General features: G+C 41.8%; 1 protein-coding gene across 20 annotated transcripts in view; it reads left to right on the forward strand.

Annotated features, from left to right (window-relative positions):
* trpm3 (transient receptor potential cation channel, subfamily M, member 3) overlaps positions 1–14,298 on the forward strand; it is a 143,358-nt gene extending 129,060 nt beyond the window's left edge. For 10 of the 20 annotated variants that reach the window (XM_088993657.1, XM_088993661.1, XM_088993663.1 and 7 more), the window contains 7 exons: positions 205–333; positions 2,472–2,723; positions 4,382–4,556; positions 7,729–7,879; positions 7,956–8,149; positions 8,397–8,529; positions 9,613–14,298. In XM_088993657.1, coding sequence (XP_088849783.1) covers positions 205–333; positions 2,472–2,723; positions 4,382–4,556; positions 7,729–7,879; positions 7,956–8,149; positions 8,397–8,529; positions 9,613–11,206 — 2,628 coding nt within the window. In that variant the 3' untranslated portion in view covers positions 11,207–14,298. Of the gene's footprint in view, positions 1–204; positions 334–2,471; positions 2,724–4,381; positions 4,557–5,561; positions 5,691–7,728; positions 7,880–7,955; positions 8,150–8,396; positions 8,530–9,612 lie in introns of all 20 variants that reach the window. The other 10 variants (XM_088993650.1, XM_088993653.1, XM_088993651.1 and 7 more) reach the window with 2 other exon arrangements.
* Positions 14,299–16,599: the final 2,301 nt, after the last annotated feature.

The raw sequence follows: 16,599 nt of genomic DNA on the forward strand, positions 1-16,599 counted from the left end.
CTATATTTTAGCTTAGCTACTGTTAGCATGTTAGCACGTTATCAAATGGCACTAGAAATATACCCAAGTAAGATATTATAACCTTATCAAGTGCCTCAACATTTTTCTCTATTCGGGTCTTTGTATTGCTTACCTCTTGTTAGCAAAAAAGCTGCTAACATGTTAGCATTTGATCAATTCTCAGCCTTTCTTTTTCCACTACAGATGGCCTACGTGGGCTACCTCATGTTATTCAACTACATTGTCCTGGTAAAGATGGACCTATGGCCTTCCCCTCAAGAATGGATTGTCATCGCTTACATCTTCACCAATGGCATTGAGAAGATGAGAGAGGTACTCCTCGCGTGCACGTTGACATGACACAAGCACCAAAACAGTATGTTCAAATAATGAACTCACCCCAATGAACTGATTGTTTACTGAAAAAGAAGTTGTGTGGCAAAAGGCTGAAGCTGAACACCATTTCCCATTTCATGAAACAATCAGGGGCGAGTGGGCAAAATGGAATCAAGTTGCTACACCGGACAGGTGGCGAAATGAACAAAAAACAAGAGAACATAGAAACGTCAGATTACTTTGTTCGGTTGTGAACCTTTTGTGTTGTATTGTATGAAAAACATCCATCAATGTCTCACATCCACCTGGACGAAGCTACCTGTGTGTCTCTTAATAGGTGAACTCACACTGCCCTCTACTGGCAGATATTCTCTAATGCATTTTAACCACACAAAAATCCAAATCCTTCCAAATGTATGATGGAGCTTGTAAAGGTTGTCGTTTTTTTTTTTTTTTGTTTACTGTTTACATACAGCTGCTGTCATACATTCAAAAGAAACGTTTCTGGATTTGCTGAATAATTTACCCAAGACGCATTGACTTCAAACACACTACGTCAACGTTGCTAATTGACCTCCCATATTAAAACCTGTTTGCTACTGTACGAGTCTAAACACTTAAAGGACAACTGACACCTCCGGACAAGTTGTGTCCATAATTTGTAAAATCACTTCAAATGACTTCTACTGAGTGTATTTTACAAAGATTCCACCGCATATAGCTATATTTTACATTTTAAGACTCGTGCTGAATATTCAGGAGGTCTTATTTTCAAGTTGGTGACGATTCCTAACGTGACGTCACATCAGGAACGCCCCTGGCCGAGAAAGCGACAAACAATGCATTTTGGGTACTTCGTTTGTTCTGAAAACTTGTGTTGATGGCAAAATTAGCAGGAAAACATAAATAACGCGATGGTGAATCGTTGTGTGTTGCACCAAGACTACTATTTCATACTAGTTGACACAAATTCCCAGCAGACAAATCAGCCCATTTCCAACGGAACTTGGGCGCCATCTTGTGCATTTTCTCGGAGCTACATTGGAGTCCATACGTCTTTAATCGATTGCAAACATTTATGCTTTCTTCTTCAGAACTATTTGAATCATATTCATAACTGGATGAGTAACAAGAAAGCATCTTTTCCGAATCTGAAGCCATTGTTTTGATTTGAGAGCAGGGCATGACGTCCCGGCGTGACGTCACGAACAAGGGGGCGGGACCTTTTAGATGCTTTAAAACGTTTTTCTGATGTCAGTTAGGAAACAAAAAAATGCTGTCGGTTGTCCTTTATATCCTAGTAACATACCAAAACACAGGGTAAGCAAAGACTCGTGTTGTGTTTTTTTTTTTATTCTCCCTGTCACGATTTGCAAGGTGGTGCTGGTAATGGACCCCAAAAATGCCGACAGGACGGAGGTGCAGGGTGTATTTGATCGTATGAAATAAAGTCGGCAGGCAGGAAAAAAAAAAAATCAAACAACAAAGTGATCAGAACAAAAAGGTCCAAAGTAGCAAACAAAACCACGAGTAAATCATGACAAGATGAAACAAACCTTGACAAGGTGTAACAAACGGCCACTAATTAAAACGACTACCACCTGTGCAGTTGCAGGCGGGGCCCTACTGTGCCACCCGTTGGTCGCAAACCGAAATGTGATACCTGTCTCACAAAATTGAAAAAAAGATTCCATATTTTCCACTAGAATGGCTCTTTTTTCAATATGTTGCAAGAAACGCAAAATAACGAATTCATGCTAAATAGTGATCTACGAAAGCTGTTTTCTTGCATAATATACTTTGTATGAGTTTTTTTCTTCCTGAAAATGTCGATATAATCGAATCTTAGGACCTTGTCGAACTTGAAGAAATGAACATGTTCTGTATGTATCACTGTACCAGTGTCAAACTAAGCATTTATGTCTGACCCGTGTGTATATTTACCATATTTTCCGGTATATAAGGTGCAAATGACGGCTTTTGGGTGTCACTTATACACCCGAAAATACGGTACCTTGTGTCACCCCTTTTCTCACAATGTATTTAACCCACTTTTATTTTCTTTCCTTACATATTTCAGCATCCTCTCCTGGTCTCCCCTTCCCAGCTCTAATTCCTCTCCAACCCTTTTCTAGATCCTTATGTCAGAGCCAGGGAAGTTGTTACAAAAGGTCAAGGTGTGGCTTCAGGAGTATTGGAACATCACAGACCTCATGGCCATCCTCATATTTTCTGTCGGCATGGTTCTGCGTCTCCAGGAGCCCCCGCTCATGAGCTATGGACGGGTCATCTATTGCGTCAACATCATCTACTGGTACATCCGGCTGCTCGACATCTTTGGTGTCAACAAGTACCTGGGTCCCTATGTGATGATGATTGGCAAGATGGTGAGATGTAGCTAGAGCGCGATCTCCTTTTGTGAGAATGCAACTCGTGACACTCACTTTTCAAGACGGAGGTGATTTGAGGTGATTATGTGCGCGATGAGGCTTTGATAACACGATCAGCACTCTGAGAGGAGATGGAATAATTTGGTCAGGTAATTACCACGTACGGGTTACTCTATGATGTGGTGTCTGCCTTATTCAAAGTAAGTGCGTGAAATCAAAGCCGTTCGGAGGAACAACAAACACAAATGGCTTCGGAATTAATTGGAGCGTAATTAACCTGATGCGCCAGATGGTTTTGTGTATATATACACACCATATATATATATATATATATATATATATATACACACACACACAGTAAAGTATCGTTATATCGACATCGGTTATATCGATAGTACTGCTTATTACGATACTATTTCTATGAACGCAAGGAGAAAATTTACATGCCGCAGGATCGGATATATCGATAGTCCGGTTATATCGATATTTTTTCCGACTCCCGAGAATATCGATATAACGAGACTTTACTGTATATATATATATATATATATATATATATATATATATATATATATATATATATATATATATAGGGTCAGAGCTACCAGCAAAATTTTAGTTTGCTGACGAAGCCTCTTGGATGAGAAGCAAAACGTCGGTCAAGTACAGATGACGGCTGTATTTTTATTTATATGAAGATTACCGAGAATCGCTGCACTTTATGGATGCTAGTAAAGACCAACGCAGAATCGCACATACAGTATTGAAATAGAAACATAGCCCTTAGTGAAATGAATGAAACATTTTATTCAAAAGTGGAAGATAAGACTCTTTGAAGTCTTTCAACAGTAGCCAAAATGGAACTGTATAGTGCCACTTAGCAGTTTTTTTGACGACGATACTAGTGCGTGTTCTACCAGAAACAAATTCCTTGTGTGTTCTGCAATAAAGATGATTCTGATTCTGATAAACTCAAATGGAATTTTGGCTAATTCAGATAACAATTTACGATATTTGATTGTACCAGTGGTTTTTGGTTTTGGAGGTGTTCCCCTATAGGTTGTAAACTGCTACAGAATCATATTGTGTCTTTCCGCCACTATCTGTTTTATATTCTACACCATAGGTGTCCAAATCACGGCCCGGGGGCCAAATCTGGCCTGCCACATCATTTTATTCGGCCCGCGAAAGTAAATCAAGCATGTCAAGTTCCATGATGCTTGCTGAACTTTGAACCAAAATGTCAAATGTAAACCCCAATAACAGTCATTATCCTTGACTTTTGCTTTTAAATCTAGTTATTAATTAATTTGTTATGCGCTCTATATGCAAACATACTAATGGTTTCCCCAAATTCAGAACGGCTCTCGAGAGAAACCCCTAACTACAATGGGGCCCGCGGCAAAAAAATTAGTTTGACACCTTTGGATTACATTAATGCATCCCATGAATCGTGGTTGCTAATTCTGATAAACGAACACACATTGCAGTCTTAAAGGCTTTGAGATGATGTGGGTTTTCTTAATTGTTCTGAAGGAAGTTGTGGTAATTTCCTTCATCGCCTCTGAAACGAATTTGAAGCGAAGGTTGAACTTCTGCGGTCATTTGATTGTTCGCCTTCTCTTTTAACTGTCCTCTTCGGTCCTTTCTGTCAGATGATCGACATGATGTACTTTGTGATCATCATGTTGGTGGTGCTCATGAGCTTTGGAGTTGCGCGACAGGCCATCCTCAACCCTAATGAAGACCCTTCGTGGATGCTGGCACGGAATATCTTCTTCATGCCGTACTGGATGATCTATGGGGAGGTGTTTGCTGATCAGATTGATCGTAAGTTTACCACCAAGAACTCTTGACTCTACGGAGAGATGCAAGTCACGGTTCTTTTCTTTTATTGAGTTATTTTTCTTTACAGAAGAGTGAATTAGTCTACATATATATAGTTTGACTGTTCATTGAGGAAAATAACCCACTGCTATTTGCTGTCCCAGAAACAGTCCAATTTCTGTCAAGTTACTAACATCGGTATTTCAATTTGTGTCTCGATTGTTAATATCATGGTAGAGTGGGGATGGGTAACGTAATCAGGTTATTTGGGCTCCTTGTGTATATGTAGCGTATTTTCTGGTGTATAAGGCACACATATCGGAGTACTGTATAAGGCGCACCCTCAATGAATGGTGTATTTTCAAAAATGTCCATATATAAGGCGCACCAGACTATAAGGCGCACCTTGAAAACAATGCCTGATTATTAGCATTTCTTTAAAAAAGATTATAGCAGTTTTGTAAGAAAAAAAAGGAAAGAATCAGAACCATTTATCAACGTATTTTGTTATTTGGCTATTTATTTAGTTAGTTATCTATTTAGTTCTTTTTTCGTATTTATTTATTTAGTTATTTACTTATTTGGCTATGTACTTAGTTATCTATTTAGTTATTTTTTATTGATCTCTTTATTTATTTGTTTATTCATACAATACCTATTTTTATCTCGTGCTTTAACAACAGCTGAAGCTCTAACAAAGTGCTTAACGTGGACAGATATCATATTCAGGAAATAAAGCAGTGCCAAATATTTTATTTATTTATTTAGTGGTAAACAATCAAAGAACCATTCAATATGCAAGGAATATGTAAGACCTCAGTTGCCCTTTCCTACTGTTGACAGACATGAACACAAACTGTACAGTAATATAGACTAGTATATAGACTAGACGAGTCTGTTTGAGAGTGTATCTGTGTGTTGTTCCTTTTGTGAAAATTGCTTGTTTATTACGGGAGGAGTAGCCCAAAGAGAAGAGATCTGAAATAATGTTTTCATTCTGTGTTTCAGATATTCATAGTAGGAAGTTACAGCAAAGGCTGAATGAAAAACTCTGGCTGGTCGAAAATTACTTACGAACTCTCGGAACCTGGCGTAGTAGTGGCGCATCCCACATTGCCCAGTGCTCTCAAAATTCCAGTAAATCTACACGATATCGATTGAATAATGACATTGACCTTAATTCACCGCCCGCCCTCCACCCTTTGCTTCATCATCCTCACTTGACCTCCACGCAATGCCCTCTTTTGCCGCTAGAGGCCGCAAGTGTGCATGCGACGCCACACACTTGGTTCAAGTTGCCTTTATGTTAGGTGTCTTGGGTCAGCTGCCACATAAAATAGAGGATATAGAGCAGGGCTGCTCAATACGTCGATTGCGATCGACCAGTCGATCTCCAAGGTACTTTATGTAGATCGAATGACAAGGTGATTGACATGATCATGAACTGACGGAATATAAATAAAGTTGAGTTGTTCAAAAAAATAAAATAAGCGTCAGCCTATCAACAATCCCTTTACTTGATTTAGACAGATCAACCAATCAGAAGACATCATTATTAGGCTCACCTGAGCGTTGCAAAGTTAACAAGCTAGTCGTTAGTTAGGTCCACATTTTTCGCTCGGTTTTTTCCTCTTAAACGTAAAAGATAGGAATAAAACGTAGTGGGACATCTGGACTAAGTAAAAAGAAAAAAGTATCACTTTCATACGGAATGGGAAGAGGACTTTTTTCACGATGACATTTTCAAAGTGCGTGTTTCTCGTCAGCCAGTTGTCAGAGAGAACTCAGGCAATGGCAAAAATGTACATCATAATGTTGAGTTGTGGAACATATGTGGTTGTACATCAACGTAAGTGGCAAGAATCCTCAATATATTTCTCAATAAATATAATGGGTAGGTCATTTCAAAAGTAGCTCCCAAGCTGATAAGGCACCCCTGGTACCCCCCCCCAAAAAATATTAAAGCATGACACCGTCTGATATATCCAAAACCAAAATCGGTTTCGAACTGTTGGCTTTATTTCAAAGATTATTCAGATTTGATCACTTTCACAATGAAAAAAATGTCATAATTTTGTCTGAATTTATAAGGCGTAAATAGACAAGAAGTGGTCGCTAGTGCTTAGTTTTTGAATGACAATTGGTTTCGTCTTTAGACTGTAAAATGATGCTAATTCTGCGGGGGGCACCTTGTATGATGCAAGACGCTTGACTAAGACTACAAATTGTACGTATTTTTATTATTTAGTCAACTTGTAGTTTGACCGAAGACTACCTGCTGTCTGCAACTTTACACGACCTCCCACCACCACACCACTGGGTTGCCTTATCGCCATTCTTATGTGGCAGTAACACTTTTTAGAAAAGGTGTTTCACTGTCTAGCACATTTTTGTTAGTTTTTTAATCATTTTAGGGGAACTATCTCAAAGTTAAAACTTGCGATAGTCCCTTGATGTTTCTTTGATTTGAAGCCAAAAAATGGTGTCATGCCAAACCAACATCTCACACAAGACCATAGGCCTCCATTATTGCTGACTCAGCTTCTCGCTCGATCTGAGCAGCACCCATCCAAAAAAGAGATTCCTTATAATCAACTCATGATCAGCCACCCGTCATCATATCTAAACTGTTTTTTCACCTGGTTCAGTTGTCCGAGTTCTTGATTTCGAGCGTGAAAAATGTTTGAAAACAGAAAATTACTTCACTTCTCTGTCTTTGGGCTGCACTGTGTGAACAATTGACGAGCATGATGAGAATGAATCTGAAAAAAAAAAAAAAACAAAGCAAGAACTGAGGCTGAATGTTCCGCTGGGAATCCACAGCAACTGAACCATCACGGATGGAAAAAACATTGAATGTATCTTAAATACATTCCAAAGCAGCCATTTGAGTGATGCTATGGCTAAGCTACCTCAGATGTGACAATATATTTAAAACGTGTCTTTCAATATATTGTCAATTTTTCCCCCTGCAAAAAAAAAAAAAAAAGCTTCTTGTTGGTTTGTGAGGGGGAGAAACTGCATCTTGTCTTTTTTTTTTTTCTTTCTGTTCTGCTTGCTTCCGTCACCTTTTTTGAACATTACGACCATGTTTTGCTGAATTGCCTCGTTTCTTTCAACTTGTGCAATTTCAATCGCCTGGATATCATCTGAGATTTTTTGTTTTGTCGCGCAGCTCCCTGTGGGCAGAACATCACCACTGAGGATGGAGTAACAGTGGCCTTGCCTCCGTGTAAAACGGGCGCCTGGATCGTGCCGGCCATCATGGCCTGCTACCTGTTGGTGGCCAATATACTGCTGGTCAATCTCCTCATTGCTGTGTTCAAGTACGTTGATATTTTAACAGCATAATTTATGTAATATAATCTAATCATCCTTCTACTCTGATTGCGTTATCCATAGCAACACATTCTTCGAGGTAAAGTCCATCTCCAACCAGGTTTGGAAGTTCCAGCGCTATCAGCTCATCATGACCTTCCACGAGCGTCCGGTCCTTCCTCCGCCGCTTATCATCTTCAGTCACATCACCATGGTGCTCAAGCACCTGTGTTGTCGTTGGCGCAAGCACGATGACGACGAGAGGGACTATGGACTGAGTAAGCGGAGATGGAGAGCTGATGTTTTAAAGTCAAAAAGAGGAACATTTAAGGTCTTAAATGAAATGTCAACTGAGCTTTGCTAACAAAGTAATCTCATCCTTTGAGAATTGCCATTTACATATAAATCCGCTACAAACGGTCTTACTTTGTTCTGATCTTGTTGATCAAGACCACTTGAAAACATCAAATAGGTCATTAATATCGAGCCGTCCTTGTAACGCCCTCAAACTTTTGCCACTCGCAGAGCTTTTCATCACAGAGGATGAGCTGAAGAAGGTCCACGACTTTGAAGAACAGTGCATTGAAGAATATTTCAGAGAGAAGGATGACCGATTCCACTCGTCGAATGACGAAAGGATCAGAGTTACTTCTGAAAGGTTTGTCAACTCAATAAGATTTGGGTTTAATGTAATCATAGATTATTGTGCGTTTTTGACATTTGATTGACTCCTTTGCCGCAACTAGCGGTGTTAATTTAGCCTTGACTAGTTTGTTGCATTGCGTGGAAAAAGGGTGGTGAAGAATATTACATTTCCATGTAGTTTTCATCCTGACCGCGAGATGTCACTGTGATACAGACCATGTTCACACTCGCCCGCTATACCCCGTTCATTTTTTTTCCTCTGACGTCAATTTAACGCGTCCGAAATGTGACACGCATGCGCACAAAATCCGACGTCGAATGGCACACGAAACCAAATTCGAGGCAAACCGCAGGTGTTTGTGGGAATGCGTGTTCTTGTAATAACATTTTGACATATTAGTACTCGGGAAAACATTTTGGGGAAGTGAGGCGACGGTTTTCTTTTTCTTCCTTTTATGCGGACGCCACACAGCGCAGACGGCGACTAAAATGACGTCATACAATTGGCCCGCGTAATAATACATTTCATTTATAAGCGCCTTTCAAAACTCTCAAGGAGACTTTACAGTCACAGGATATTGGGATAATTTTCTGTACAGTATATATATTATAATTATGTCGTGTACTACATGCTATAATAATAATAATAATGCATTTCATTTATAGGCGCCTTTCAAAACTTTCAAGGACACTTTACAGTCACAGGATAAATTGTGACGTACAAAACGGGCATGGGCCGTACGGGCCGGCGCCCCTTCTCCCGCAGAGATGGTTTGGGAGTGCTTTTGTTAAGACTGACGGATATGACGTCATTAATCGGATGTATAATGAAACAAGTTTAAAAAAATAAAACGATGCTTACAATGTGTCCGTACTGAATTGCCTTAACAAAGTTGTTTTCTGCTATATGTGACATTTTTAAACATTTTAATATCACTTGTTCTGCCAAAAAACAATATATTTTTCCACCATGTTTTGATCTGACAAGTTCCCAAAAGGATTACTAAATGGGAAGATTTTCTTTTATGCTCTTGGAGAATGAACTATTAAGCTAGGGGTAACTTTGTACTGATGTTTTCATCATTACTGTTGTCAGGGTGGAGAACATGGCCATGCGGCTTGAGGAAGTCAACGAGAGGGAGCACTTCATGAAGGCCTCGCTGCAGACCGTTGACGTCCGCCTAGCGCAAATGGAGGAGCTGATTGGACGAATCGCCGTGGCCTTGGAGCGCGTGACGGGCGTCGAACGCGGGGAAGTCAACAAAGTTCGATCGCGGACGTCGTCTGACTGCACCGACTCGGCGTACATCCTCCGTCAAGGGGAGTGCGCGGACGCCGCTTACATTCTTCGACAAAGCAGCTTCAATAGCACCGAGGGGAACACGTACCGCCTGCAAGAGGCGCTGGAGTGCACCGCCGAGGGCTCCATGTCCCCTCCATCTCCGACCAACACGGCGGCGGGGTCACGGACAAGAAGCCATTCGTTTTACGTCGGAGGCGGGCGCGGCGGCGAACGCGCAAGTGGCGCAGAACGGGCCGATAGTTTCTTTAAAGAACGCTCGCTCAGTCTCCATCGAGCCAACAGCTCGCAGTCCGTGTCGTCGTCCGCCGTCGCCAAAGACTCAAAGCCCCTCCCCCTGGCGACGCTGTCAGTCTCCCAGCAGCACCGTCCGTCATCCTGCATCGATATCTACGTCTCGACGTCTGAGGAGGTGGCACCCGCCGAGGTTTTTTTGGATTCCCTGCGCGTGGTTCCGCCCCTCCAGAGAGAGGCGTCGCTGCAGTCCGACACCGTCGAGGTGGTGCTGTCGGGAGGCCGGGATTTGAGTGACAGGCACTCGGAAGGCGGCGGGGCCAGCGGCGGGACGACTGCCGCCGTGTTTGATGACAGCGCGGCGGCTGATCTTTCCCTGTGTTCGGCCCACCTGTTACCGGACAGCGGCCTCCCGCCCTGGGACGCGGAAGCGTCGCCGCCTCCCTCGGCCGGACCGCTGGAGCGCTCCAAGAGCAGCCGCCTCCTCTCCACGGTGGGCGCATCCTTCCTGGAAGAGCCTGCTTTGGTCAAGTCCCACAGCCTGATGTTCCCGGCGAGGACCTGCTACGGCGGACTGGGTGCGGGCGTCCAGGTCAAAGCCGCAGAGTACACCAGCATCACCGACTGCATCGACACCCGCTGCGTCTCCTCGCCGTACACCCCCGTAGAACGCTCGCACTCCCCCGGCGGCTCCACGTCCTTCCCTTTTGATAAACCCCCGGACATCGGCTCCTGTCATCCCGAACGTGAAGCCGAGCTCAGTCACACCGAGTCCGATGCGGAGGACCTGATCCCAGCCCCGGACACCCTTCGTCCGGGGACCCTCGGGGGTCCCGAGGGGGCCCCTTTCTGTTCCCCCTTCTCCAGGCTGGAGCGAGCGAACAGCTGCTCTTCAGACGACTCCCATCCTTCGCTCACGCTGGCCCCTCCGCACAGGAAGAGCCTGTCGGTGAGTGAGAGGATGGAGAGGGGACCGGGTCTGGGGGCAGACAGGGGGCCCGGACCCGTGGGTCGGGGTCTGGCAGGAACCAGAAACCCCTTCCTCAGGAGCAAATCTGGCGCACGGCCTGACACCACAAAGACTGACAGTCTCTCCATGAGGAAGCTGGCCGCTCCATCAGCATTCCGCAGTTTTGATAGACAGAACTATACGTGACAAAACACACACACACACATCACAGACATAACACACACCTGAAAGAACTTGGGAAGAAGGGAAGGCATGAAAGCAGGACCACCTCACCCTTAAAGTTCCACCTGAACCAGATCTGCGGTGCGTTCGGGATCTGCGGGGAGTGTGTGAGCGGGTCCATCTGTACACCGGTCACCAAAAAACAAAGCGGCCTAGATTAGACCCCCCCCCCCCCCCCAACATCCCTTCTTGTAGCTGACTTAACTCTCAGTGGAAGCTGTCTGTGTCGTATGTCTTCCATCTTTATGCCACAAAACGCAAGGTAAGAAACTGGGACTGCACAGGTAAGACCAACAAAAGCAAATAATTCATTTCACATAACACCAAGGGTAGCGTTGGCGGTAGCGTTAGCGGCACTGTTAGCGTTAGCGCAGGGGTCGGGAACCTTTTTGACTTGAGAGCCATAAAAGTCAAATATTTTGAAATGTTTTTTCAGTGAAATACACACGCACACATACATACGCAAACACGTATAATTTCAACAAAATGTCATAATATATTATTTAAAATAACTTGATAAAACTCACCATTAATATGAAGTTTTTCCTTCCTCATGATTGATTAAAAGAAATCCAGCCAAACGATCGAAATGAAAGTCAACTTGCCAGGTCCATCGGCGAAGCTACTGCTAGCTAGCCTGCACATTGCTCATTAGCTTGCACGCTGTCTCTCACAGAAGTATATTGATGCTAACGTTAGCATGGGGCTTGTCAAAGTGGTATTGTCTCATTGCAAATTAGAATCACGGCAGAACTTTTTCTCTTTACAATGTTTTTTTTACTCGTCAGGCTTATTTGAAAGGGGGGCGTTACGACAACAACGGCCATATGTCAGTATCATCCAATCAAAATTGTGCTTTCCGCCAACTACCGCCCAAACAGGAAATGAACAGTGAAAAAGCGAGAATATGTATTTAGTTTTATCAGCGAGCCAGATGCAATCATTATGGCTCGCGAGCCATAGGTTCCCGACACCTGCGTTAGCTGTAGCGTTAAGTTGTCCATAGATGGACAACTTAAATGATAGAGGCCACGATTTTACTATCTCTGCTACTGAAGGAGCGAAGAGCGAGCCTACATAGGATTGCATATTTCACAACTGGATGCCCACATTTCAAAATGAGATTGGATTGGAATTTTCTTTATTAGCCTCGTAGTGGAGAAATTTACATTTCACAGTAACAAAGATCTCAGTCCAGGGTGTGTCCACGTCTCTCCCAAGGACAGCTGAGATACACTCCAGCTCACACACAACCCTAATGAGGATAAGCGCGATTAAAAAAATGGATGGATGCATTTTTTTAAAAGCAGGTATAGAATATCTATCATTAGCAACCTGCGTTCACTCTGAAATGCGATTGGAAAAAAAAAAGTCCAATATTGAGCATGCGTCACCTATTGCTGATCGTCAGATGTGTTGAACGAGAACGCTTATACAGTGATACCTCGGCTTACGAACCCCTTGGCTTATGAACTTTTCGGTTTACGAACGTTAAATTTAGGACAATTTTACCTTTGCATACGAACTATTTTTCGGGATACACACGTAGCTGCCACAATGAGTGATGTGTCGTTCGCGAACGAGCCCATTCTCCTGACAAGAAAATGGCAGCCGGCTAGTTTTGGTCCTCAATTCCCTGCCCCCAGTCGTCGGTTAAAGCCACGTGATTGGTCATGAACGCAGCAGTGAGGGGAGGTGGTTTAAACAATTGACAGGCAGATGACAGTGGGAGAGTTTCAACTTTGATAGTTCAAAGGCAGACTGTAGACTGCAAGGTTAAAACATCCCATCAATCAGGTTCCACAAAAAAACCCGCACAAGCCATCAGCTACCCCAAGGTATCAACCCATCGAAAGAGAACACAATTGATGAGGAATTAGATAAAATTATCGCAGAGAAAGCTCCTACAAAGGATCATTCCTCAAGATGCTGGAAGAAGGTTAAGTTCCTCATCAAGTGTTTAATGCTCGAGTGTTTATACAGTACAGTTTATTTCTTTAATTATAATACCATCACACATTTATTATACATAAAATAGGGTATAGTTTTTGTAGTTGTGTGTTTTGGGAACGGATTATTCTCATTTTAATGGTTTCCTATGGGAAATTATTTTTGGGATACACACGTTTCGCCTTACACACTCTGGCTGAGTACCAACTAAGTTCGTAAGCCAAGGTGTCACTGTATTTGATGGATGAAAGGATGTCCCGGATACCTTTTGTGTTCTCATCCAAATAACGGTGCGGATACCGAATTTGCTTTTCACAACACAATCATACGTAACAGTGGAGTAATGAATAAATCAATTAACTATGGCACTTTTTGATCTTGAAGATGTGGCCTTGGCAAAGGTCTGTTGTAGATGCAGTTTATAGATATTATTTTTTAATCTGCATTATACAGAATATGGATGAGCAAATATGCTAAATCGGTGAGCTAAGAGTTTTGCACAGGACTGTTGGTGGGTGGGGGTCCGAAAATATGTTGTAAGACATTCTGGTCAACACGACAATAAAAAGTAGACAATAGATGAGATATTGATGACGAAGGAAAAGGGGGTGTCATTTCATCTTTTTATTTATTTATTTTTTGCTCAAGCTCTGATAGGTGAACTTAACTCATTCACTGCCAGACGTGCTAAAATCTACTCCTGTGCCAGGGTTTTTGTCATTCTCACTCGAATTCCAGGTTCCGCAGAATATTGAGTTTTAGGACTACGTAAACATCCAATACTACATTAGAAACCTGAGACTCTTCTTTCATAAGAAAAAAATAGTTCCTAAATTATATATCTCGAGTTATATAATACAATAATAATAATAGAAATAATCCATTTCATTTATATGCACATTTCAAAACTCTCAAGGTCATTTTTCAGTCACAGGATCAGATTTTCTGTGGGTGAGCAGCGGCAGCCACACAGGCCAGCGTTCACTCAACCCGGAAGTAACTCAAATAGATAGAAAGCTAGATAGCTAGCTAATAGATAACTAATAGATATCTAGCCAGCAGCATAGCTAATAGATAGAAAATATATAGCTAGCTAGGTAGCCAGCTAGATAGCAAATAAATAGCTGGCTAGGTAGCCAGCTAGATAGCAGCCACATGCGCCAGCGTTCACTCAACCCGGAAGTAACTCAAATAGATAGAAAGCTAGATAGCTCGCTAATAGATAACTAATAGATATCTAGCCAGCAACATAGCTAATAGGTAGAAAATATATAGCTAGCTAGGTAGCCAGCTAGCTCTATAGATAATAGATAGGGCAACTGTCTAAAATACAATACATACATATTCATTTATATAGCGCTTTAACAGCTGAATCTGTAACAAAGCGCTAACATGGAAAAAAAGGAAAATGCTGCCCCCTTGTGGAAAAGAATAAAAACATTGCCAGAGGTCTTACCAGCGCTTTATCAGCACCCAAGCATGAAAACAACAAAACCCCAAGAAATTTAGGAATGGCATTCTAAGTCATATTTTCAATTCCCGGATCAATTCGTGAATGGCAGTGAATGAGTTAAAAGTCAAACGCTGTGGTTGTGAGGCTAAATGCGAGTGATTTTTTTTTTTTTTTTTGCACCAATATGGGCCACGCACATACATGAAAGTGCCTTCCAAAACACCGCTACATATCAGTGACGGGATAAAGCTTTGGCGGAAGGATGGGAAGGACTTGACGTGATTGACAAGAGAATATTTTCAAAATTTGCTGGATAAAATCAATACAAAATAGCGAAAATTAGATACAAAGGGCTTTTTCTCCTTTTCATCCGATGTGAATAATTCAAATGAGAGGATAACTAAAAATGTTGATTTCAATTTTCCCACCAATCAAACGCTTTATAGTATCGTTCATCAAGTTTTTTCCAATGATTGAATATTTCATCTTGATCGCTGACAATAAAGGACCTTTTTAATTTAAAAATACAGTACAGTACCGGTAACATCCGACTACGACCGAGTTCCATTCCGAACAAACGGTCGTAAGTCAAAATGGTCGTAAGTCAAAATATATGAAAACAAAATTATTTAATGAATGCAATTATCAGTTCATTCAATGTAGTCAATCAGAATAAATTATTTCCTGATCAGTAATTGTGATTCATGCTTGACACTATATGACATAGGCATAGATAGATGGACTGTCTATGGTCTAACCCAGTATTTTTTTTTCATAATTTATAGTTGCAATCACCCGACGTCACTTTTTTGTTTCCTAACTGACATCAGAAAAACGTTTTATAGCATCTAAAATACCTAAAACACGCAGTATGATCTTTTTAATCAAATGCAAAACACCAATAAAAATGACTTAGTGTCCAAAATCTGCAAAAAAAATGTTTCAGAAGGTCCCGCCCCCTTGGTCGTGGTGTCACCCCAAGACGTCTTGCCTTGCTGGAGAATCAAAACAATGGCTTCAGATTGGAAGAATATGCTTTCTTGTTACTCATCCAGTTATGAATATGATTCAAATAGTTCTGAAGAGGAAAGCATTCATATTTGCAATCAAAGAATTTATTCCGTGCCATTTTGAGGCAAAAGGGGGGGAAATGTACCAGCAAAAAAGAGGCAGAAAATGGCGACATAGCTCCGTGTAAGGAATTAATCACAGCCCACAGGCTGATTGATTCCTTACATGGAGCTATGTCGCCCTCTTCTGTCTCTTTTGGGTGCAACACAAAGTTTCCAGACCAAACAAGTACAGCAAAATGCATTGACGTGATGGAAGGACTGCTACAATGTGTCCTTTTTTTCGGTCAGGGGCGTTCCTTCAGTGACGTAACGTGAGGACTCGTCACCAACTCAAAAACAAGACTTCCGGAATATTCAGTCTTAAAACATAAAATATAGCTATATACGGTGGAATCTTTATAAAATACGCTCAGTAGAAGTCATTTGAAGCCATTTTACAAATGATGGACACAAGTTGTCCGGAGACGTCGGTTGTCCTTTAAGCTTCCACAAAGCAAGAAGCAAAACGCTAAATCAGTGCTCGGAGGCAAAAACACTTTGGTGATTTCGGCTAGCTAAAATGTTATCAGGAGTGACGTGACTTGGTTGACACCCAGTTACCGAGTAGGAAATGGCGCTATTTGCATGGTGTAAAAGATAACATCAAAATCTTTTGTCTTTTGGGAATCACATCAAAACCAACGGCGTCGTCACTTGATGAAATCACACACATTTCCATCTGAATTGCTAAAACAACAATGGGGGAGGGAGTTTGAGGTGTTTCTTTTCTTTTTTTCTTTTCTAAGAACAGACGGCCCCTCACGTGCTAAAGCGAAGCAATTATTTGTAGATTTTTATTTTTTATTTTTTTGCCAAAGAAGCTGAGTAGTATTCTCCTGATA

Source organism: Hippocampus bargibanti, linkage group LG04 (assembly GCF_051943395.1).
Source record: "Hippocampus bargibanti isolate YZ-2025 linkage group LG04, ASM5194339v1, whole genome shotgun sequence".
Taxonomy (NCBI): Eukaryota; Metazoa; Chordata; class Actinopteri; order Syngnathiformes; family Syngnathidae; genus Hippocampus; species Hippocampus bargibanti.